Source organism: Coccinella septempunctata, chromosome 3, assembly GCF_907165205.1.
Source record: "Coccinella septempunctata chromosome 3, icCocSept1.1, whole genome shotgun sequence".
NCBI classification, from domain to species: Eukaryota; Metazoa; Arthropoda; class Insecta; order Coleoptera; family Coccinellidae; genus Coccinella; species Coccinella septempunctata.
Window position 1 is genome coordinate 341,100 of NC_058191.1, and position 23,105 is coordinate 364,204.

Consider the following 23,105-nt stretch of genomic DNA (forward strand, 5'->3'; position numbering starts at 1 on the left):
GTTGTATCGTGCAATTTAGGGTGAAAATAAAAATGTAGAAAATCTAGGAAGTTTCTTGTAAGTGCTTATGTTAGTTATGTGGCGGCGTAGTTGTACCCATGGCAGAGGAATATTACATCTCACCATGATGGTACCAAGGGTAGCCAAACGATGGCATCACTGCGCACGACGGTTGCGATCACAGGGTAGATTATACGTCTATTGCGGTGCAGCATACGCCAAACGATGGCGCCACCGGCGACGCAACACTCTATACCCTCGACGTAACCGGCGTTTATAGCAGGCACAAACTACGCTGCTTCGGCGATTGTCGTAGGTAGCTGCTAGGGTTCATTAACCTACCTGATGAGTCCGACCCTAGCAGTGGGACGAAACAATCACCCCAAGAGCACGCCATTCTTCAAATGGCGTGAACTCACCCCTGGAAGGTTCGAACAAGGGGATTGTGATGCCCATTGTGAAAAAATTCCTGAATAATTTAGAAAAATTTTATTGATGAGATTTTGAAGTATTATTCTATTTTTTCCACTTGTTTCCTAAGTCTCTTCTGTCAGTTGGTATCGAAATGAAACATTTCATAAAAATTTTTTCCACTTCTTCGCTATAATTCAGCTAATAAACAGTCTAGGGTCGTATTAGGATCTATTTCAGTAATTATTTACAATTTATTTTTTAACTGTGTCATTTTGAAAGTTTTGTATAGATGATTTTGGTGAAATGCTTCATTTTGACCAGTTCTACCTTCTGTTGAAAAAAAAGCCTCACCTTCAAATACACCCTGTATAGGCAATGAACAACAGCGTAAACTCACCTATTGATCGTGCGCCTCTCATCAATAACATCGGCCCTCTTTCCGATCTTGTCGGCGGCGAAATGTCCGTCGTCCTGCAATCTCCTTGCGAACAAGACCACAGTGTTGATCTTCTCGTCGTTAGCTTCCATGGTGGTCAAGAAGGCCTCGTGCTTCTTGAGCAAGTTCTCCGCCTGCTCGAGAGTGGTCGGCGGTTCGTCTTTGCTCAGCGCGTTCTCCTGTTGATTGAGAATAACCTCAGCCTGTTTGGCGTCCCGATTCAACAGTTGAAGACTCAACGACTGCGACAGCAGCTGTTGCCTGTTCTCCCACATCTGCTTGATCTCCGCCCAGCCGTCTTTGAGCGCCTTCAGTCGCTCCCTGAGGAACATGTATTGGGGATCGTCCTGCGTGCTTGGATCGGCGGTGAGTTTCTCTCCGTACTCCATCATTTTGTCGTAGTCTTCCGTGTAGTTGTCGATCTCGTCCTTTATGCTCTGGTGTTGGGACAGCAGCTTCTCGGCCTCGGCAAGGGAACTTGGGGTATCTTCCGAAGCAATGTCGGTCTGCGTCTTCGTGAGCCAGGCTTGGAAATGGTCCAGATCCCTGAGGAAACGGTGCAAGTCTCCGGCTTCTTCCAGTTTGGCGTCTCTTTCTTTGAGCATGAGGGTGAGCCTCTCCCAGATGATTTGTATCTGGAAAAATCAGTAATATTTTAACATCCACTATACTCTATTCACATTTATTTTAGCAGTCGGTTGGTCATGAAATAATTTTTTCAAGTTTTTGTAACTAGAACGGAGTAAGGTTGGCACTCATGAAATATCGTTAATTTCCATAGACTTATAATACATGGACTCACTGTCACGTGACTTTTCAGTAGATCGAGGGGTTGTATGCATTAGAGAGAGAAGGGCTTATGCGTTTTGATCGAACAAGAAAGAGATGAACTGATTCCGTGTGGGCAATGTCAAAATCATATGATGGATATAAACGCAGACGTTGCCCACAAGGTGTTCATACGTTGAGTATTATTCACATTATATTTATTCTTGAATGAAACTCACATAATTTTTATATTTTCCATTTCGAAGGAATGTTAAGGAATTCCTGTTTGCCTTCTCAGAAGCTTGTTGATCATTTATTATGGAAAATTTTTACAATTTTCGCAGACTTTGCCACAAGGTGTTGATACGTTGATTATTATTCTCATTACATCTATTTTTGACTAAAACTCACATATTTTTTGACATAATTGATTTCGAAGGAATGCTTTGGAATTCCTGTGTGTCTTCTCGGAAGCTTGTTTAAAATTTATTGAAGAAAATTTTCGCATAAACTGTGTTCTATAACCTTTTGACAGCTTGCCCACAAACTCTCCATCTTATTCAACCTACCGACTTCTCTCTCACAGGCGGAGTCCATGTTATTTTAAGTCTATGTTAATTTCATAACGCCGTTGCCACAACTCATATCAATTTTTATTACGAAAATGCCGAAAGTGATTGAAAAAAGAGACAGGGTTTCAGGAAGTGCTGTTTAGAATTCAGGTTCGCTCATTCAAATACACTGCGCAAAAAAATTAACGCACATTATGGAAATCTCAAATTTATTCTACAACTGAAGGTGTTCTCAATGATAATTATTTTTATCAGCATTATGCATGCATATGTTATCCACTGTCAACGGTTTTCCTCAATACAGATGTTTTTTCCCAGCAGGAATAAAAAAAATGATATCAGATTTTGAATGTATTGGCTCCATTCTAAAATCAGTTGTTCTCGATCAATTTTAGTGATCAGTAGTTTTTCTTTCGTTTGATTTTCTACACTCGATCGCTATGCAATGCGAAATACGCAATTTGACCCAAGAGGAATGTGCCCAAGCGGTAGTTTTGCGAGAAGAAGGGTGGACATACACAAGAATTGCAGATAGGTTTGCAGTTTCCCATATTAGTTTGTCCAGAATGTTGCAGCGATTCAGGGAGACAGGTATGAATGTCCGAAGACCAGGACAGGGTAGACCACGGGTAACAACTGCCATTCGAGAACGTTACTTGAGAGTTTCTTCGTTGAGACAACGTTTTGCAACCGCTCGCCTCCTTCAAATTCAGCTTGAGCAAACTCATGAGGTGCAAATTACCACTCAGACAATAAGAAATCGCCTCAGAGAATATGGTTTGAGGCCTCGTGTCGCGGCAAGAGGCCCAGCTCTTACCCCAGCCCATCGAAGGGCGCGTTTGGATTTTGCGAGAGAGCATATCCATTGGAAAGAGGCCGATTGGGAAAATGTTCTCTTCACAGATGAGTCTATATTCTGCCTCTACCATTGTGATCGAAGTTCCCTTGTATACGGCCACAGGAAAGATATGCTCAGTGCAATTTCCTGAATATTACTGGTTTCGGGGGAGGATCGATTATGGTATAGGGTGGAATATCTTTCGACTGCTCGTACAGACCTAGTGGTCGTTGATAATGGAGCTATGAATGCTGATAAGTATATAAGGAACATTCTTGAAGAGCATGTAGTGCCATTTGCCCCATACATTGGTGGAAATTTCATTTTTATGGACGATAATGCCAGACCCCATCGTGCGCGCATCGTTCAGGAGTACCTTGAAGAGGTTGAAGTCTCTTGAATGGAATGGCCAGTAAGAAGTCCAGATCTCCATGCGATTGAGCAGGTTTGGAACAACCTCAATAGAATGCTGAGAAGTTCAGAAAATCATCCAGCTACTCTTAATGACTTAGGAATCCAACTCGGAGAAATCTGGGAAGGATTAGATCAGAACATTTTAAGATCACTCATTTTGAGTATGAACCGTCGTTGCCGAGCTGTAATTAACGCAAGGGGTGGAAATACCAAGTATTAAATCACTTATCAGCATTTCAGTATTTCGAAAATTGTTCATTTCTCTTCTTTCACATAAGATTCGGTGAAATCCTGAATTTTTCTTCCATTTAATGTGTCTTGTTTCCTTCAAAACCTTCCCGAGAGAACATAAAAAATAAATAAGTTATAAAGTCAATGTAGAGTTAACTTTCATTAAAATTGAGATTTTCAGAATGTGCGGTAATTTTTTTGCGCAGTGTAGTTTATATCCTGATATTCTAAAATCCACAATACGTCGGACGGTAGCGAAAATATTCGATGTAAGAGAATTTATATAATGTTTCATCTGAATCTAAACGACTTATATTTTAGATGAATATTTTCACAATCAGAAAGATTGTTAATAAAGAGGATGACAAAGAATTTCCTTCTATTGGGAGACCCAAAAAAGTGGTGGCATTTGAGAATTTTATGTTTGAGTGAATTAATGCGAAAAGTTTACTACAGGTTTTTGCATGAATGTCATCGTAGAATAAGTTCCCGAAAATTGATTTTTCTATTTTTTATTTGACGTGTCCTATACATTGTAAATATCTCAAGGTACCAATAAATACCTAATTATTATTATATCAATGTATTAGGATGAAAAGCCACAAATACGCGCCAGTTGTCTTGTTAATTGTTTTTTCATGTGAAATTTTTGTTCAAAGGTGAAGTTCATCTTGATTGAAACTTCCTTCAATTGCTTTCACTTATATTGATGCAAGGTGATTTTTGTTGAAGAATTCAACATTTTTGTAATTATTTGTCAATTCTTTCGGAAGGTACCCATTTCCAACCACTGCATCATATGCATTTCATCTTCGGGTTAATATTTTTGAAATCGGCAACTGATGTAACGTAGTCAAACTTTAGCCAAAGAAGATAACGAACAGTAACTCTCCTCAAGCTAGTGAATATTATGATATTATACTGATCTATTGTATTTTCCATGCAAATAACTGGATTTGGTATGCCTTCAATCAGTTTTTATAAACTTCAATTATGTTTGTCACATATTTTCCGAAGAGATTCGATATCGTGATAAAATACGTAATAACAGAAACTTTTACGTAGAATGGACAACATGGCGTTGATTTAAAACACAAAAATGTTTTGACAACCTTCATAACCCCACATTTTCGTACTATACAGAGTGAAATGAATCAAATTTCCATGGTCAACCGAGTGCTAAAATAAAACTGAATGGAGTATATCGATCGAATTCAACTCACTTGAGTAATCCTTTCTCTGATAACGGCGGCTTCTTCAGGATGCTCCTTCTCGATGCTGTCGGCCTCTTTCTCGAGCGAATTCAACTTGGCCTGTATGGCGGCTAGATCCCTCTCCATACCGCTGAGGCGTCTCTGCAAAGTCATGATACCCGTCAGGTCCATCTCCAGACTGTCTGTGGTCGTGATTATCCTGATCTTGTCCTCGATCCAGGACACCGTCTCCCTGCACTCGATGTGGAACGTCTGCAGACCGTGGGCGTTGTTGAGTTCATCCCTCTTGGCTTCCGCCTTCTCGCGAAGTTCCGCCCATTTCTGATTCAGATGATTCTGACGCGCGGTCACCTGTTCGGAGTTAGGGTGCTCGACGTGGAGAAGTTGACGTGCCAACTGGTTGACTACAGCGACGCGGGATGCGTTTGCGTTCATTTCCTTCTCGAAACCATCGTATCTGTGCTTCATGATCTCCACATCTTCGATGTCTAGGGAAAAAAATCAAAGGTAAAATATAATTTTTAGTTTCATATACTCATCACTGATAATGAACAAGGTGAGTGTTTGACATGTACAAGCTGGGCAAAATGAGTGATAACTGTTAAGGGCTGAAACTGTATCCATAGAAAGCTAAGGCCACAAATTATATAGTGTAAGTCAGTTGTGTCAATTTACCTCGATACCACATGACAGATGTGTGTAAAGTTGGCCCAGCACTTTTGTGCTGAATTGTGCTACTTTGTGCCGTGGACATTCTCTTTCAGTACAATACGGTTCTCAAGATATTCCACAAAATGTATGGATTGGGTCAGCTCAACACTTTGAGAGAATATGTGCTTTTTTGACTGAATTAGATTGTGCTATACATGTACCTACTGAGTTGTGCCTTTCGAATTATTGCGAAATTTCCTTATATTTCTCGGAGAGTCGAAAATGAAGATAAAAGCTAGCCCAGATTTTCGTTTCTAAAAATAATTGGAATAATTTATGCTACATTTGTGCTGACTTGTGGAAAAAATTGTCCTACACAAATAATAACTTGTGCCGTTGAAATTTTGGAGAAATTTATTCTAGTTCTTCAAGAAATAAATATTCTGGAAAAAAGTTAGCCCAGAAATTTTTTTATATAGCTGTGCTACAATGGTGCTGGCTTGACTTTTGCCGTTGAGATTTTCAGAAAAAGCTCTCAACTTTTTCTTCAAATGGTGGTTACTAGAAAAAATCCGTAGTTTGTATGCACAACACTCGACTCGACAATATTTGCATAATGTCATAAATCATCAAAATAACAATGTTGTCGGAATTCAACTTTCAGAAGAGAAATCTCTCGCAAATTGAGCTTAATGAACTCCACCTTGAGTAGCCTTTTTTGAATCAAGAGGGTGAATCAGACAATAGTTGAGCATAATATGAAGTCAAAATTTCATTTTCGTCGGAGAATTAACTTGAACTATTTTTGCACTTTCAGTGTACGACAAACTTTTCAATTCATCAGCTATGCATGGTAGACTTCATAAAGCTCAATTGAAGGGATTTTCCTTATGTAAGTTTAATTCTGGCAACACACTGTTATAAATAGCAGGTCTGTTGCCATGTAAACTGATTTTTAAACAACCTACTGATTTTTTCTAATATCCACTATTTAAAGAAAAAGTTCGGAGCTTTTTCTGGAAAACTCAACTACACAAGACCGGACAAATGTAGCACAACTATATAAAAAAATTTCAATAAAAACACGAAAGTGCTGGCTAACTTTTTCCAAAATCTTTATTTTTCGCGAAACTAGAAAAATTTTCTCCTAAATTTCAATTGCAGAATTTAGTATACCTGTAGCACAATTTTTCCATATGTTTTCGTTAAGAAACAACGAAAGTGCTGGGCTAGCTCTTTTACAATTTCGTGATTGCCGGAAAATTTTAAAAATTTTCGAAAAAATATTTACGGTACACGGTCAGCACAAACGTAGCACAAATTATTCCATACATTGTTAGGGACAAAAAACTACTGGACTAACTTTTTTCTTCATATTCAATTTTCCATGAAATATAAGAAAATTTCGAAATAATTCGAATGGCACAACTCGGTACATGAATAGCACGATATTTTTCAGCCAAAAAAAAACAATTTTTCTAAAAGTGCAGAGCTGGCCCATTCCATATATTTTGTATGGAATTTAAAAAAAAAAAATGTCTTCGGCACAAAGAAGCACAATTCAGCACAAAACTGAAAATCGAAAAGTGCTATGCCCACTTCACACACATAACTGACAGCTCTAACCTAGCTCTCTTATCCTCTCTCCGCTTTCCACAAGGAATCAGCAAAGTTTTAGCAGTTGCAACGGATACATGCTACCATCTTCACTCTGGAAGTCAGGAAAGTGGATTGAGTTGGTCCTCTCATTTCCTGTCAGATGGCGTTAGGGTTGTTCTTTCACCATACCGACATCCAATGGGGGCCATTAATTCGTTTTCGTCGAGTTATGAGTTGTGTTGTTCTCAGGAGGCCAAATAAGACCGAAACACTTTGTCAACGAAATAGTATAATACTTTGAGTAGAAGTAGTTTGCTAATTCGATTTAGATCGTACTAACTCATGTTGGTGAAAATCATACGATTATGTTTTTAGTTCAATTATGGATTATCATCAAGTGGCCGTATATCACGTGATGATTTCTCTTTTTCAAAGGTTTATCTCAAAGCGACATCTTGGTAGCCAAGCCAATTTTGAAAAAGTATAAAATGAAAATAGTAGTTCATTTGACCTACTTTTGATATATGTGTAATTCGAAGACCCACCTTGAATTATTATCAAAATCGTACTATATAAGAAAATTTGTTAAAACTTTTTTCTATTTTACTGTTCACTAGATTGTTCTTACCTCTCGCAGGTACCATAGTTTGCAGCATCCTATCCTTTTCGTTGATCCATTGTTCCACCCCGTCACTTTCAGAGAGCAGCTTATACAATGACAAAGCGTCCAGGAGTCTTTGTTTGCGCAATTTGGCAAGTTCCAAGAGCTCCTTGTATCTGTTATCGATGGAAGCCAGCCTCTGGGAAACCTCTTCGGAATTGGCGACCTCTGGACCCAGTTGATCGGCTTGTTGATGCAGAGCTGAGAAAAAGGGCATTCATTACTTTTCCATTCACAAGATAAAAATAAATCTTTTTTAGAAATACGTTTATCCACGATCAATGCATAAATCATAATCTAATAGGTATCCCTTTCTTTAGGCATCATGACATTCATAAATCATAATGAACAATTCATCGATTGTTTAAATTAATCACATATGATTTATGGAACACTATTCACTGGTCTACCACCGAAATCGCAAACAGAAGCTCGGAACAAAAAGATATAGCTAAACCGGGTGATTCACCGTGATGGCTTATTAGACATTTATGTTGCACTATGAGGTTTTTGACAATGAACTATCTCCCTAAAATATTTTCAGACCTCTACACTTCAGACTGTCTACGGTTTGACCGGAAACAGTCTACTACTTTCTTATTTCAAATGGCACACCCTGTTTATCTTCACATTGTTAGACGACTAATTTGATGGCAATTTCAACAGTAAACCAGTATATTGGCTAAAAATTCAAGGGTTTTTGAGTTATTGGGATACTTATGAAAAAAATTTTGAAAACGGTATGTCGCACTTTTTTCGAATATTTCTGCTGAGGATTTTTCCGAAAAACTCTTTACCATCTTCAATTTTTCCATGATGTGGTATTGCTGTTTGGACCGAACATGTACAGGTGAGAAAATCATCAAGTTGGACAAATCGAATTAATCAGATTCTCAAATCACACCCTATATTTTTTCAGTCGAGTTTACGTAAAAAAAATCAGGGGTTACCTTTGAAACCTATAACTATAATGAAAATTTCAGAAAAAAAGGAAAATCTTTTTTCAGTGACTTTCCGAAACCAAAGGGAGAAACTAAAATTCGATATAATAAATTTGAAATTTCATTAAATGTACCTAAGATGACTAAAAACATCTTGAATGTATCTAATCAATCGATTGTTGGGACTGTTGAGAATAAATAAAAAATTCATGAAATGGAAAAATTATTTTTCAGAATATCGAATTTCAGCTTCCTTCTGTGGTTTCCCTTATTTCAATTTTTTCCTTGACAATTCTGGAATTTTTTATTTTATTCAATGTTTATTCAAGTAACTCTTTTTTACATGGAATCGTCTGAAATAATGGAAAATATAGGCTGTGATTTGAAAATCTTGTATTTCAATGAATTCCATCAGTCAAACTTGATGACCTTTCCATAAACATCCGGTAAAGATTTTTTCGAGAAATGAGGGTGACCGTTATCAACACGTTTCTCATAATAATCCCAATAACTCATGAACCGTTGAATTTTTAACCAAGGTATGGACATACTGTTGAAATTACCATCAATCAACTATCTCACTATGCAAATATATATACTGGGTGTGCCATTTGAAATGAGAAGGATGCAGGCTCTTTCTGGTATAACCTGCCTAAAGATATTTTAGGCAAAAAGTTCATTGTCGAAAACACTAAGAAGCAAATTTTTAGCACAAAATTATGATAAATTTTTCGTTCTCGGAATTTTTGTCATTCAGGTTTCATTTATTTTGCAAATTTCACCTGATAGTGGTGCAAACTAGTAATTATAATTCAAGTTTATATTTTTTGTTAATTCAGAATTAGGTTAATGTATGGAAATCGTGAAAATGGGGTGAAATAGGCTAACAATAAAAGCACCTTGTCAACATAATCACTTCCAAAAAACTACCTCAATTGTCTACACTGTTTTTACCCCAAATCGCACGGTGCAATAATTTTTACAAGTGACCTGATGCAACTAATCAGATAGACTCGAATGTACTGAAGCATTGTTCAGCTATAGAGAGGGAAAAACTTTATTGACCAGTCAAACGAAATTTTGTCGAAATTCTAGAAATTTTTGATGAAATGACTTATTTTGATGACTTCTACCTTCTGTCAAAAAAAAAGCCCCACCTTTGAAAATACTCTTTATAATGTAGCCCCCATTATAGCCCCCGTTGAATAATATACTATAATTTTCGTATGTAAATTACTCTTACCTTCAATTGTGCTAGCGTAGTTCTTGAGCTCCTCGGTAACGTCCTTGTGTTTTTTGAGAAGCGACTGTGCATTGCCCTCATCCCTTCCGACATCTTCGCTTGAGACCAACCTCAAAGTATCAAGCATCCAAATGTCGATATCGTCCGCGTCCGCGAACAGTTGATGATAATCCACAGCCTCCTCGAGACGTTTCCTCCGGAACGCGGCCAAATCGATCAGATGTTTCCAGGCCGATCTAATCTCGTTCAGTCGCTCTTGGACCTTCTCGGCGCCAAAGTGTCCGGTGCTCACCAGCTCGTCGCCGATACCCAGAACAGCCTCCAACTGCGGCTCGTGGGCGGATATCTCGTTCTCCAGGGCCTTGTGCTTGCTCAGGAGCAGATTGACCGTGGTCAGATCGTGTCCGACGTCGGTCGTGGAAACGATCTGTTCCTTCTCCTTGATCCAGTTGTCCTCGTCGGCCATGTCCCAGTAGAATTGCCACAGTTTTCTGCTTTCTTCCAGTCGCGATCTTCGCTCGACCGCCAATCTTACCAGCTCGTTATAGGCGTCTTGTAGCTGCTGGACCCTTCCCGCAACCAAGGCGGGATCGCAGGGTTTGTAGCCTTCCTCGACCTCGACGTCGACGAATTTCTGCGACTGACCGCCGACCAATTTGACTCGGTCGCCTAGGATGTTGATGTCGGCTTCTAGGAGATTGTGTTTCTGCAGTAGATCTTCGACGCCCATCAGGTGTTTACCGTAGTCGTCGGTAAGGAGTCGGGCTTTCAATTCCTCCATGGCATCTGGAAACGTCAAAATTTCGATAACATTAAACATGAATGGAACACTGGGGAAAAAGGAATTTCTCCTAGGCTATTACCGGTAAAACTGTTTTGTACATATTTTCCAAAGTATTTCTAAAAGTGAGCAATAAATGCTTGCTTTTGTAATCCTTTTAAATAGACGTTTAATTAAAATTTCTAGCTGAGATGGACCTATTTAAGATAAATGTTCATAACTTCGCAGTACAAGCTTTTCCATAATATACATCAAACTATTATGGGTAAAAAATTGTTCATTACAAACGAACTGAACATAATATATAGTTGGGGAGCCCAAGAAGGAAATTCGGGATTTATTCGATCGTGTCATATTAATATAAGGGGAGATAACTTGGACACTGTAAAGTATCCCTACCAAAAATTAGACCTGTATATAGGGGGAATTGTCTAAGACAGCCTGTCAAAATAGTAAAAAAAAAACATTTTACAGGGTGGGCAAAATTCGTTCTCTACTGAGGGGATCTGGAGAACTATAGCAGCTAGAAGAAAACGGATGGCACATTCTCTTTTTTCATGACTAATCCAAATCTGAAAACAGAATCGGCCTATCATTTTTAGATTTAGAGTTATAAACAAAAATTGAGATTTTGATGATTCCGAGAAGTTCTCATAACTCTTTCGTCTTTGAAGTTACAGATCAGAAACTTGAACCTTCTTAGACACTTTCATACGTAGAATTTACTGACAAAAAATTTTTTTTTCAATTCAAAAATAACAAATTAATAAAAGTTTGCATTTAAAAAAATGAAAGTTCACCTAATGATTCGAAATGAAGAAATATTTCGAGCTCATCAGTGGATTATACGTAAAAAAGTGCCTGTAGAAGGTTCAAATTTCAGATTTGTAACTTCAAAGACAGAAAAGTTAAAAGAACTTTTTACGAAATTGTCAAACTCAAAAACGAAGTATCGTAGGAGGCTGCGGTTTTCATCATTCTTTGTTTCTCCGAAATTGAGCTGAGAAATGTGTCATCCGTGTTCTTCTAGCTGCTATACTTCTCGAGATCCTCTCAGTAGACAACGAATTTTGCCCACCCTGTACATACTAGAGTGTGCCAGATTGAGATACTTTATATGCCCTACGTGTCTTTGATAATAAACTTATATTTATCTGGCAGTTTGCGCGGTGGGGCTGGCCGTACGGACGAATTGGAAAGAAAAGAATGCGAAAAAAATTTAAAGCCCAGGAAAGGAGATAATTCAAAAAACTTGATTTTTGTAACTCGAGCCTGTCAGATTATGATATGTTTATGTGGTTAATTACATGTTGAAAAGTATATTTTCTCTCAATCTGACAATTAAGCGTGACGAAAATGTGTGAGGGCGCCAAACTTGCCAAAAAACGTCAAGTGTACATTCTCGAGCGCGGTGTATTTTTTTCTTATTTTGAAGTTAATATTTCAAGAATAACGGAAAAAATATAATCTGAGAGTTCAAGCAAGCCGAAACGATAAACATTGGCCATAAAGGTCACAAAAATCAGTTTTTTTCAATCATCTGCCCTTCTGAGCTTCAAACTGTTTTCACATTCATTATAAAAGTTGTAGAGTTAATATTCTCTACAAATTTTGTCCGAAGCAATTTTTTCGACGTTTGAACGTTTTTGAGATATATGGCGATAAATGTAAAGGGTGGGCAAAATTCGTTGTCTACTGAGGGGATCTCGAGAACCACAAGAGCTAGAAGAAAACGGATGACACATTTTCTAGCTCCTTTCCAGAGCAACAAAGAATGGTGAAAACCGTAGCCTCCTACGAATTTTCGGTTTTGAGTTATTAGCCAAAAATGAGATTTTGACGAGTTCGAAAAGATCGTATAAATTTTTTGTCTTCTATGTTACAAATCTGAAACTTTAAACTTCTTAGGCACTTTTATGCGTAGAAATTACTGACAAAAGATTTTTTCCAATTCAAAAATAACAAATTCAATAAAAGTTCGCCTAATGATTCGAAATGAAAAAATATGTTGAGTTTGTCAGTGGACTCTACGTAAAAATGTGCCTGTAGAAGGTTGAAGTTTCAAGTTTCAGATCTGTAACTTCAAAGACAAAAAAGTTATAAGAACTTTTACGAAATCGCCAAAATCTCATTTTTTGCTAATAACTCTAAAACGAAGAATCATAGGAGGCTACGGTTTTCACCATTCTTTGATTCTCTAAAGAGTTTGGAAATGTGTCGTCCGTTTTCTTCTAGCACTTATAGATCTCTAGATCCTATCAGAATTTCGCCCACCCTGTACATCAAACTGGGTATCGCCCTCCAACTCGAAAACGGTTAAGAGTATGAAAAATTGCTTCAGACAAAAGTTATATAGAATTTTATTATCCACAACATTCATAATGAATACAAGAACGATTATAGGTACAGGAAGAGAGATATTTAGAAAAAAATTCATTGTTATCATCTTCAAACTGTCATATTAAGAAAACCCTCCCTGAATAGAGTCAGATTAATGGGTCAACACGTCTGCAACACCCAGATTAACCATCTGTATGAAAATCTGAAACGCTCGAATATGTACAAAAAAAAGATTTTTTGCATTTTCTACATTTCCAACTCTTCCGTACGGCCAGGCAAACTGTCAGATTAACATAAATTTATTATCAGAGACACGTAGGGCATAAACAGTATCTTAATCTAACACGCTCGAGTATGTACACCTGACGATTTTTTTTTTACATCTTTGAAAACCTGCAGACGCTTTCCCCACCGCTGAAAGTGCATACATCATAGAACCTTTTGTTCTTTCTACCATCTAATCTTCAAAATCCACTAGGTCTCCACGACGCTCGAGTAAATCCCGATATAGCATCGTCGGCTCCCCAACTAATAGGAACTGGTGCCAGTTATCATAATTACTGTTTTGGACCCATAAATAAATATCATTACTCACCTAATATATGTATCATTTCCTGGAATGTTTGCTGCAAATTCAACGATAATTCTAGCCTATGTCTACGGGCTCTAAGCAATTCCAAAAGGTAATTCCATAAACGCAACACGTTCTCCTTCCTCGAATTGATTCTTTCCATATCGTGATAGTTCTCGGCCTTGAGTTCGCCTGCGACGGCGACCACGGCCTGTACCCTCTCCTCATAGGCCAGAATATCAGTCTCGATAGCCTCATGTTTCTTTGCCGCTGCCTCGACAGCTGCCAAATCGTGACCGAAGTTGTCTTGCGATACGAGACGCTGATTTTCGGACAGCCACGTCTCCCTCATGCTGGCCTTCCTGTTGAATCTAGCTGCGAGTTGTTCGAGTTTCTCTTGCCGGATCAATTCCTCACGTAAGGCGAGCTCGCGCTCATGTTCAGACTGAAAAAAAAAATTAACGCTCTATCTCCAGAAAGAATGAACTTTTACAAAGCCTACATTCGGTACAGAATTCAAGAATTGTGGCTTTTTATTATTGTCTACAAAATGTCACTCTGTATTTGGTCAATACAAGACTAAAGTGTGAAGAAACTATACTTTTCTAGTACATGAACAGAGGATAATTAATCACTTATGAATTCGTCTTGTGATCGCAAATGTAGGAAATTATGTTGTGTTGGTAAAGGACTGGGGGTTTTCAATTACTCATGATATGAATATGCTTATTAGCTTACCTTTTCTAACCTCTCCCAAGCTTTATTAATGTCTGATATCATTTTGCCTTCCTTGGGAGTGTAAGGTTTCTGGTTGTTCGCCCTCATCTTAGATTGTAAAGTGAAAAGCAGAATTTCTAGGTTTCCTTTCTCGACAAACTTAGGCGGCTTCTCCACAGTTCTGTAGTTGTTGAATTGTCCCAGTTGCTGTTGAACACCTAAAATGAAAGGGATATTGAATACAGCTTGTTGGGCGTGTCGCTCGCACAGAGACCAATGAGGTCTATTGTGGCACAGGTTGACTTTCTCCTCCACTCCTATATTCTTAAGAAAAAAAATTATAATCGAAGAGAAATGACAAGTTTTGAGGTCTAATCATAAAGAAAACCAATTCTGTATATACCGACGTTTCGTTTATTTTTATAAACATCCTCGGGTCACTAGAAGAGGCAGCAAAGAACTTTATGTTATCACTCAATTAAAATATGAAAGATGTAGGTATAATAACAATTGATTAACAAACGGAATACAATTTAAAAAACAAGCATAAACAAGGGACGTTGAAATTCAAAAAACAAAATATGACGTGTATTGAAAGTAAAATAACAATAAAGCATAAAATACCCACAATACTATATGATCTTCTGCGTCAAACAAGACGCTAATACAACAATGAACCAACCTAATTAGCATAAACATATTCAATACTCGGCAAGACAGCGAAAGTGAATGAAGAACCCAGACATGAACTGAATACGTAGCAAGGATGACAATATGTTTATAATTTCTTCATCATGGATATGAGAGAATAATTTGCAGTATTCAAATTATCGATGTCAGTTCTTCTATTAACAACATTCGAGTCATTCCTGATTTCAATCATTTCATGTAACAATCTTTTTTCAAATATGTTTGCTTGCCAAAGACCTCCGTTTCATCGAAGTTTAATATATGTAAAGAATTCTTAATATGTTCTGTCAAAGCCGTACAGTTTTCTTTAGATTTCAGTGGGTTTATGCTATATGATTGGCAGAACATAGTAGAAATTCCTTACATATTTTTAACTTTGATGAAACGGTGGTCTTTGGCAAGAAAACAAATTTGAAAAAAATATTGTTAGATCAAATGACCGAAAATTTGAATACTGCATATTATTTTCTCAAATCCATGATGAAGAAGTTATAAACATATTGTCACCCTTGCTATGTATTCAGTTCAAGTCTGGGTTCTTCATTACTTTCGCTGCTTTGCCGAGTATTGAATGTGTTTATGCTAATTAGGTTGGTTCATTGTTGTATTGATGTAGCGTCTTGTTTGACAGAGAACATCATACAGTATTGTGAGTATTTTATGTTTTATTGTTATTTTACTTCCTATACACGTCATATTTTGTTTTTTGAATTTCAACGTCCGTTGTTCATGCTTGTTTTTTAAATTATATTCCGTTTGATAATTAATTGTTATCATACCTGCAATTTTCATAATTTAATTGAGTCATAACATAAAGTTCTCTACTGTCTATTCTAGTGCCCTCAGGATGTTTATAAAAATAAACGAAAGGTCGGTCTGTACATAAGTGGTTTTCTTTATGATTAGACCTCAAAACCTGTCATTTCTCTTCGATTATACATGAAAGGTCGTAAACATAACTGGAATAAAAGAAATTATGTCAGAGAGAGTTGTTCATGAGCCACTTTAGATTCAGCTCGAGAGAGCTAATGATCCCAAGTCTGACTCTGTGTGCCGCCAGGAAGTCACAGTTACCTCTGAGTATCCAAGTACCTAAATGTTGCACCTTATTTATTATTATTATTTGAACCGGGGTCGTTTTGGCTCTATTAGCCTTTTGGGAACTGCGACCATATAGATCTTTTGTTCTCTGCCCTATTCATGCATAGGAACACAAGGAGGCCATCAATGGTGTTGATAAAACCGACAACATCCTTAGGGGCCTTGGCCGTTACGTCGTGAGTATTCAGGACAGGTTTCCCCAAATGAGTGGCTCTTAAGCCAATCAGCTCTGGACACTTGCATGCCATGTGTTCAGCTGTTTCTGCTTCTGATCCACAGAGCCTACAGATGTCATCTGCTGACTCTTCCATACATTACAAATGATATTTGTACCGACAGTGCCCTGTCAGCAGTCCCACCATCACCCGAAGCTCCGCTCTTGACAGCTTTAGCAGTTTTCTGGTGTAGGTCGATGAAATCATCACGCATTTCTTTGACTGAGTGAGTCCAGGAGTGTTTCTCCAGAGGGTTAGTCTGTTGTTCAACCCCCATTGTTGGACCGCTGCCTTAAATTGTTCTTTTCCAACCCTTTCCAGAAAGGCTCAGGTCCAGCAGGTGTTAACCTTGATGTTCTTTTTGCAAGTTCATCGGCTTCTTCATTTCCTTCGACACTACAATGCCCTGGTACCCATAGTAGGGTCACTTTATTGCCTCTGGCCAGTTGCTTTATGGTATTACGGTACTCCCATGTCAGCGGAGATCCCTGGATGTGTGATTCCAGGGACCTCGGTGTGCCGTTGAGGTTCATTTGAAGACACTCCTGAGCGCATATGAGCTAGGCTCATGGCTATTTATTTGAACGACAACCACCCCTTCTTAAGCTCTTATCAAACTAACTAATCTGTTGAAAATTTTTTCGTCTTCTCACCCTGAGCATTATGAACAAATTAAATAAGCTTTTCAAAACATATTTTAGGACGATCAAACTTAGAAAACATATTATAATCGCGTACTTAATTTTCCGTCAGAACAGACGATAACACAAGAACACCATATGGTTGAAAAACTGATCGTTTCAAATCCTGTCTAAACGAATATATCCCTGAAAATTCTTCCTAATAAATTAATCAATTCGGGGTGTTTTTTTTTCTGCCACAAAGTATATTACGAGAAAAAAAAGTAACAGGGTACTTATAAATGATAGCGACAAAACAGTTGACTTAAATTATTCTGTGCTGCTCCTCACTAATGGAGTTTGGAAGAAAATATTATAGAACTTGTAAATTGACGCCCACTACGATCTTGTTATCATTTACAAGGACCCTATCACTTGTTGCTTAGTAAAAAATACTCACCAACAAGACTGTTCTCGAATTTCCTGTCTCCAAGAGCAGTTATGGTGTCCTCGATCCATTTCAACAATTCGCTCGTCAAAGTTTCGTATTCCTTGATCGATCTATCGTTTTCCATGGCTATACCGACGACCTTACCAATTCTCTTCCCCTGCACCGTCTCCTGTTTCATTTTACTAAAGTAATGATAATACGTGACGACGTATGTGATGATTGATTTCTCATCGGGTTGGTCCACATAACAATCTTCGGCGTCCAGCAACTTTATCAAACCTAATTTATCCTCGGCCACGTTAAATGCATTATTTAAATTTTGAATAGGGGTTGCCTTGGACAATTTTTCGAATTGGATCAGGTCCGGTCTGTGTTTGTGTATCAGAGCGTTGAATGCCAGACCGTCTCTCCACGATGTTGTGAAGTTTCGTACGTTCACATTATGGTAGCCTGCAGTCTTCATTTGACACCTGGAAAAATTAACGAATTCACTAAGTGAAATATCAGAGTCACAATCGTTTCGGATATAAAGAGAGAAATTAACGTTACGCAGACTTGAATACTACTTAGTGGTATTTTTTTCTAAAAATTAATAATTGTCTGCATTAATTTCTCTCTTAATATTAGACGCTAAAACTTCCTTCGTATTTTTGTGGACCCCAAACTCACCACAACAACAACGCATCCTTGGCAGACTTTGTTTCCTGATTATCAGTCTCTTCAATTGTGATGTCCTGTATCTGGAACCTCAGGATAATTGTCCAAATTAACCCAAGTGACAGTCTTGGATTACCATCGACTATATCGTGAGATCCCATATTTTCTAAATGTACACGCTGTTCTTTCAAGAACTGCAGCGCTTTATCTACATTTTCCAGGCAGTGAATTCTCATTTTTCCTTTCGTTGGCCGAGGCAGTCTTTCCCCAGAAAGCACTTCCAGTAGTTTTATTAGGTTTTTTCCGTCTCGAAGGTCTGTGTACAAATCTGCGATGCGTGAATTTACCCGGACCAAGTGTGAATTTACCCATTTTTGAAAAGTTTTTTTTTGAACGCTTTCTCTTTCGTCTGGAAAAAAAAAGAAATAATTAATATGGTTTCTGATCTATCAATTTCATATATTTTGTTAGTTATTTATAAGGCAAGATCAGGTGTATGTTTTGAAATTGAAAATGTATTTTTCTGAAAAATTCAATGAAATCTTCGGTGGTGTAAGAAATCATTTTCCATCTGACAAGTAAAGTCCCTAGGTATCACTATGGTTAGTGTTGCCCCAAACTAAATGATCTGTAGCTGATATTTGTCTAGGTATAAATCAAATATTTCTACTGTCATTGATTCTGATTCCATTATACAGGGCGAGTCTTTGACTCGTACAAATATTTCAACAGAAGATTCTTGAGGTCAAAAGAAACACTTTTTTCCTTTCATTTATTAAGATGTTTCGTCAGCATTATTCTTATTTTTCTCCTTAGGGCTGCTAAATCGGTGGTTGTCCAAGATGATACCGAATGATTTGTCAATTGAGACTCAAGTAACGAGGGCCCGACTCAGATGGAGCTGCACGCCCTACAGGCGACATATTGAACAGTTTGAACAAACGCAACAACGTCATCTAAGACAAATAATGCACATCAGATTGTTCCAAAAAGTTTCAAATTCAGAAGTCTGGCAGCGCGCGAGTTGTATAACAATTTAGACTCAAGTAACGAGGCCCGACTCAGATGGAGTGGCCACATTCTGAGGATGCAAGACACAATACTCCCCAAAATAGCTCTGTACGACGAATTCACAGAGGAAGCTCGTAAAAAAGGAGGCCAGTATAAGGAGTTTAGGGATATACTGCATCAATCCCTAAAATCAGTTAATGCCAATCATAACTGGGAACAACTAGCGTTAGACAGCTCACAGTGGACGTCTTTGGTCTATAGTTACAATGGAGACTCGAGAAGAATACAGCGGTGGCCAGATCTGGTTGGTGACTATCCATGCCCGGAGTGTGGAAGGACCTGTAGGTCACGGTTGGGTCTCATCAGTCACAGAAGGGCCAGACCAGGTTTCATTATCCTTCCCAACAACTCCGTTAATAATTCTTGCTTTCTCTGGCTCTTATTGGTCCTTCTAGCCAGTTTGATCCCTAAATACTTGAAGGTATCTTGATCCTTCACTGCTTCAATATCTAAGCCTTCCTTGAGTTTGAATGTACCGTGTTCTCTTTGGTCCTCGTTATATTGAGAAGACAATATTTGTTTCAGTACAGTATAAACTTTATGCTTATATCTTATCATTTTTCAAGATAATAAGATGAGGCAAAGGTCTATAAATCTTATAGAAAAAAGACCGAATGTACATAAAAACAATTCTGACAAAAATATAGAGTCTAGAATGTTTTTAAAGGAATTTATACTTTTCGCGCTCACTACACCTCCTTACACTTATGGCCATATACACCGTTTCATTAAACGAGATTAATTCCTTAACATCCTTTTTCCATAGAGATTCTATGCTTAAACATCGTTTTAGAGCTTAAGCTACCGGTTAGACAAAAAAAAACCAACATAAAGTTTTAACTGGTTAGAGCAAAACTAATAATACCAATGGCATAATAATGTTATAAAATACTTCATTAGTTCAGTAATTTCATTCCATATTGGAATTAAAGCAAAACAGTATAGATCAGTCAAAGAAGTGCTGAATCTAACGATTTTCCAAAACGAGCATCGACATTCTATAGAAATTTGTAAAAAAAAAACCTATAACTATTTCTATTGCAATATCATAATTAGAATGACTGTCAATTTCGAACTTTCATGAATTTGTTAGTATGAAACGGCAAATAACATTTCAAATACCACTGCTGTATAAATTTTTCGGACTGATGATTATTAGAAAATATTAAATGATTTTTTCAAAACAAGAAATTGCTTCAGTTGTTAGCTATTCTGGTCTCACTATTCTCAAATTACTATCAGGTGGATAAATGTAAAGAACGATATAATAATCTGTTCGAGATAATGGTCGCCATTGAAAGAGACAAAAACACCATACATTCAGGGGTTATCTAATATTTTTCATCAATAAAAACGCACATCTATTCGCATAGTTAACTCTGACAAATAAATGGTATTCTTATCGTCAACTTCTAGTGATAGCAAATTCAAAGGAATTGTCGAAATCCATTCATATTTCCTGCTCGTTGAAAGCAAAACGTCTCCTCTCGAAGCTACCCAACAGATTATCGTAGTTGATTCTTTTATGAATTGAATATTATTGACGATTATAATTCGGGATATATATACAATATACAATGGATTCTTCTCAGTTTCATATGAGATAAATCTATATTCATAAGAAAAAAGTCACGTGTCTTGTATTTGTTGCGAACGATCATGCTTGAGCATAAGACAAATCCTTGATGAATTCATAAAATGAACGAAAAATAAAAAGAATCACAATTATATCAACAACATCTTTATTGGCAATAAATACTAAATATTCTTCTTTTGAGTGCCTGTAGAAGGTTCAAGTGTCAGACCTGTAGCTTCAAAGTCAAAAAAGTTATGAGAACTTTTCGAAATCGTCAAAATCTGGTCTTTTGCTAATAACTCGAAAACGAAGAATCGTAGGAGGCTACGGTTTTCACCATTCTTTGTTTCTCTGAAAAAGAGCTAGGAAATGTGTCATGGGTTTTCTTCTAGTTGCTATACTTCTCGAAATGCTCTCAGTAGACAATGAATTTTGCCCACCCTGTACAAGTCAAAGACTTACCCTGTATATTTTTATCTTTGTGTTTTATTAATGAGAAAGAGCACTAGATATGGAAGTATCTTCGTACTGTTTCACTGCGCGCTTGGTATTCTTATTGTAATATCAATTGGAACAAAAAGGTGTTACATGAAAGTGTATCATTATCATTGTTTTCACTGTTCGTCCAAAACCTCACAACAATTCTCAACGATTTCCAGCAATCGCAAATACAATTAATCTGTTGAATAACTTCGAGTTATCGCATAAAGAGTATGATAGGCTTTAGGCTCCGCCACACTTTAAAAACAAAACGGCATACCCCTCAAAGTGTTGACGTAACTGTCGAAGTGAGAGAATTTCTTCTCGATTTCTGCACAGTTGTCCACTGAGTTCACCATGGCACAAATTTCACGTTAGACGAAGGGACGCGCGAAATCCACACTGCGTGTTCTAGAGGAAAACTTCGGTTGCGGTTTTTAGATAAAAAAAAAGCGATAAACGAGTGCTTGGGTCTACCGAACGCCGCCACCTTTTCTAAGTTAAAAGGACCCCGATCCAGCACGTTCCCGCTCTGGTGTGCAGACCAAGATTTCGGTCGTTATTTGGTTCATTGTCGTTCATTATCATCCGGATGATAAAGAGAGAGTCGAATTCGGCGTATCGGACTGGCAAACAATAAATACGACAGTTTCGGGAGGTAATTAGCTCATGACGGTCCCGGTTGTTTTTGAAACAATGTGCGTGTATCGGGTTCAAAACAATGTGATTTCTGTGTATCATTGTGTGTGAAATACAGAAAAATGGAAGGTTGCGCTTCTCTCGCAGGTAAGAATGAAAATACAAACAAAACAGTTTTTTGATTGTCAGTGTCTCAGTGTGATGGTTAGAAATACGCCTTGCCACTGCAACTGATGCGATGATGAGGCCTCTGAAGACACAAGCTGATTCTACCCACCCATCCCATTCTTCCAAGGACAGTGTTTATGGCGGGGGATCGACACCCTACCACTTCAGCTTTCACTCTTATCATTTACCATAAGGTCATCGGATACTATGTCTTTCCTGTCCATGGACCTATTAACATTAGAGACATATCATAGGCCTTAGGCCTGCCTTTGTTTTCCAACATTCAGTTCTCCTGTGATATTGAAGACCACGATTCTATCCATCTCTTTGGAGGTCTTCCTAAGGGTCGTCGTGATCGTGGTATGCCACCCCTAGCGATTTTTGCTAGCCTTCCTCCAGCCATCCTGTCCACGTGATCATTCCAGACTCTTTTACGTTAACATCCCCACCTGATGATGTCTGTGCTCCTAATGTGTAGCCTGAGATGTTTCTGAAGACACAAGGTCTCTAAAAACTCAAGGTGATTCTACCCACCCATCCCATTCTTCCAAGGACAGTGTTCATGGTGGGGGATTAACACCCTACCACTTCAGCTTTCACTCTCATCATTTTCCATAAGGTCATCGGATACTATGTACTCGTCTTTCCTGTCCTATCATGGACTTATTAACATTAAAGACTGTGTTAGGTAGTGATAACGGGACAGAGAACCAAGTAAAAAGCAAAATCTAAAAATTACATATGTATTTTCAGACTTTTTCTAGGCTCATTCTAGAGTCATTTAAAGTTAAAAATTACTATAAAATCACAGTACATATTCCGGAGATTAAATCTTCACAACAAACGTCAATTTTTAAGACAAATGAAACAATGAAAACAATGATAAAACAACACCACAGATAACAATGAATAAATAACACGTTTGGTCTACTGCGTTTAACTACATTTGATCGACTTATAAATATTGATTACACTACTATATAATGAGTTGAGTCCCTGTGTATCCACTCTGTTGTTGATGGTTCGATGTAAACTAATTTCATCTC

General features: G+C 37.8%; 1 protein-coding gene across 5 annotated transcripts in view; it reads right to left on the bottom strand.

Moving 5' to 3' along the window:
- Positions 1 to 23,105, bottom strand: part of LOC123309100 (spectrin beta chain) — a 78,863-nt gene that overhangs the window by 36,241 nt on the left and 19,517 nt on the right. For all 5 annotated transcript variants that reach the window (XM_044891990.1, XM_044891987.1, XM_044891991.1 and 2 more), the window contains exons 3-10: positions 18,138 to 18,534; positions 17,478 to 17,938; positions 14,413 to 14,609; positions 13,699 to 14,119; positions 9,983 to 10,768; positions 7,766 to 7,999; positions 4,897 to 5,375; positions 812 to 1,485 (exon numbers count right to left, since the gene is read on the bottom strand). In XM_044891990.1, the coding sequence (XP_044747925.1) occupies positions 812 to 1,485; positions 4,897 to 5,375; positions 7,766 to 7,999; positions 9,983 to 10,768; positions 13,699 to 14,119; positions 14,413 to 14,609; positions 17,478 to 17,938; positions 18,138 to 18,534 (3,649 nt within the window). The remainder of the gene's footprint in view (positions 1 to 811; positions 1,486 to 4,896; positions 5,376 to 7,765; positions 8,000 to 9,982; positions 10,769 to 13,698; positions 14,120 to 14,412; positions 14,610 to 17,477; positions 17,939 to 18,137; positions 18,535 to 23,105) is intronic.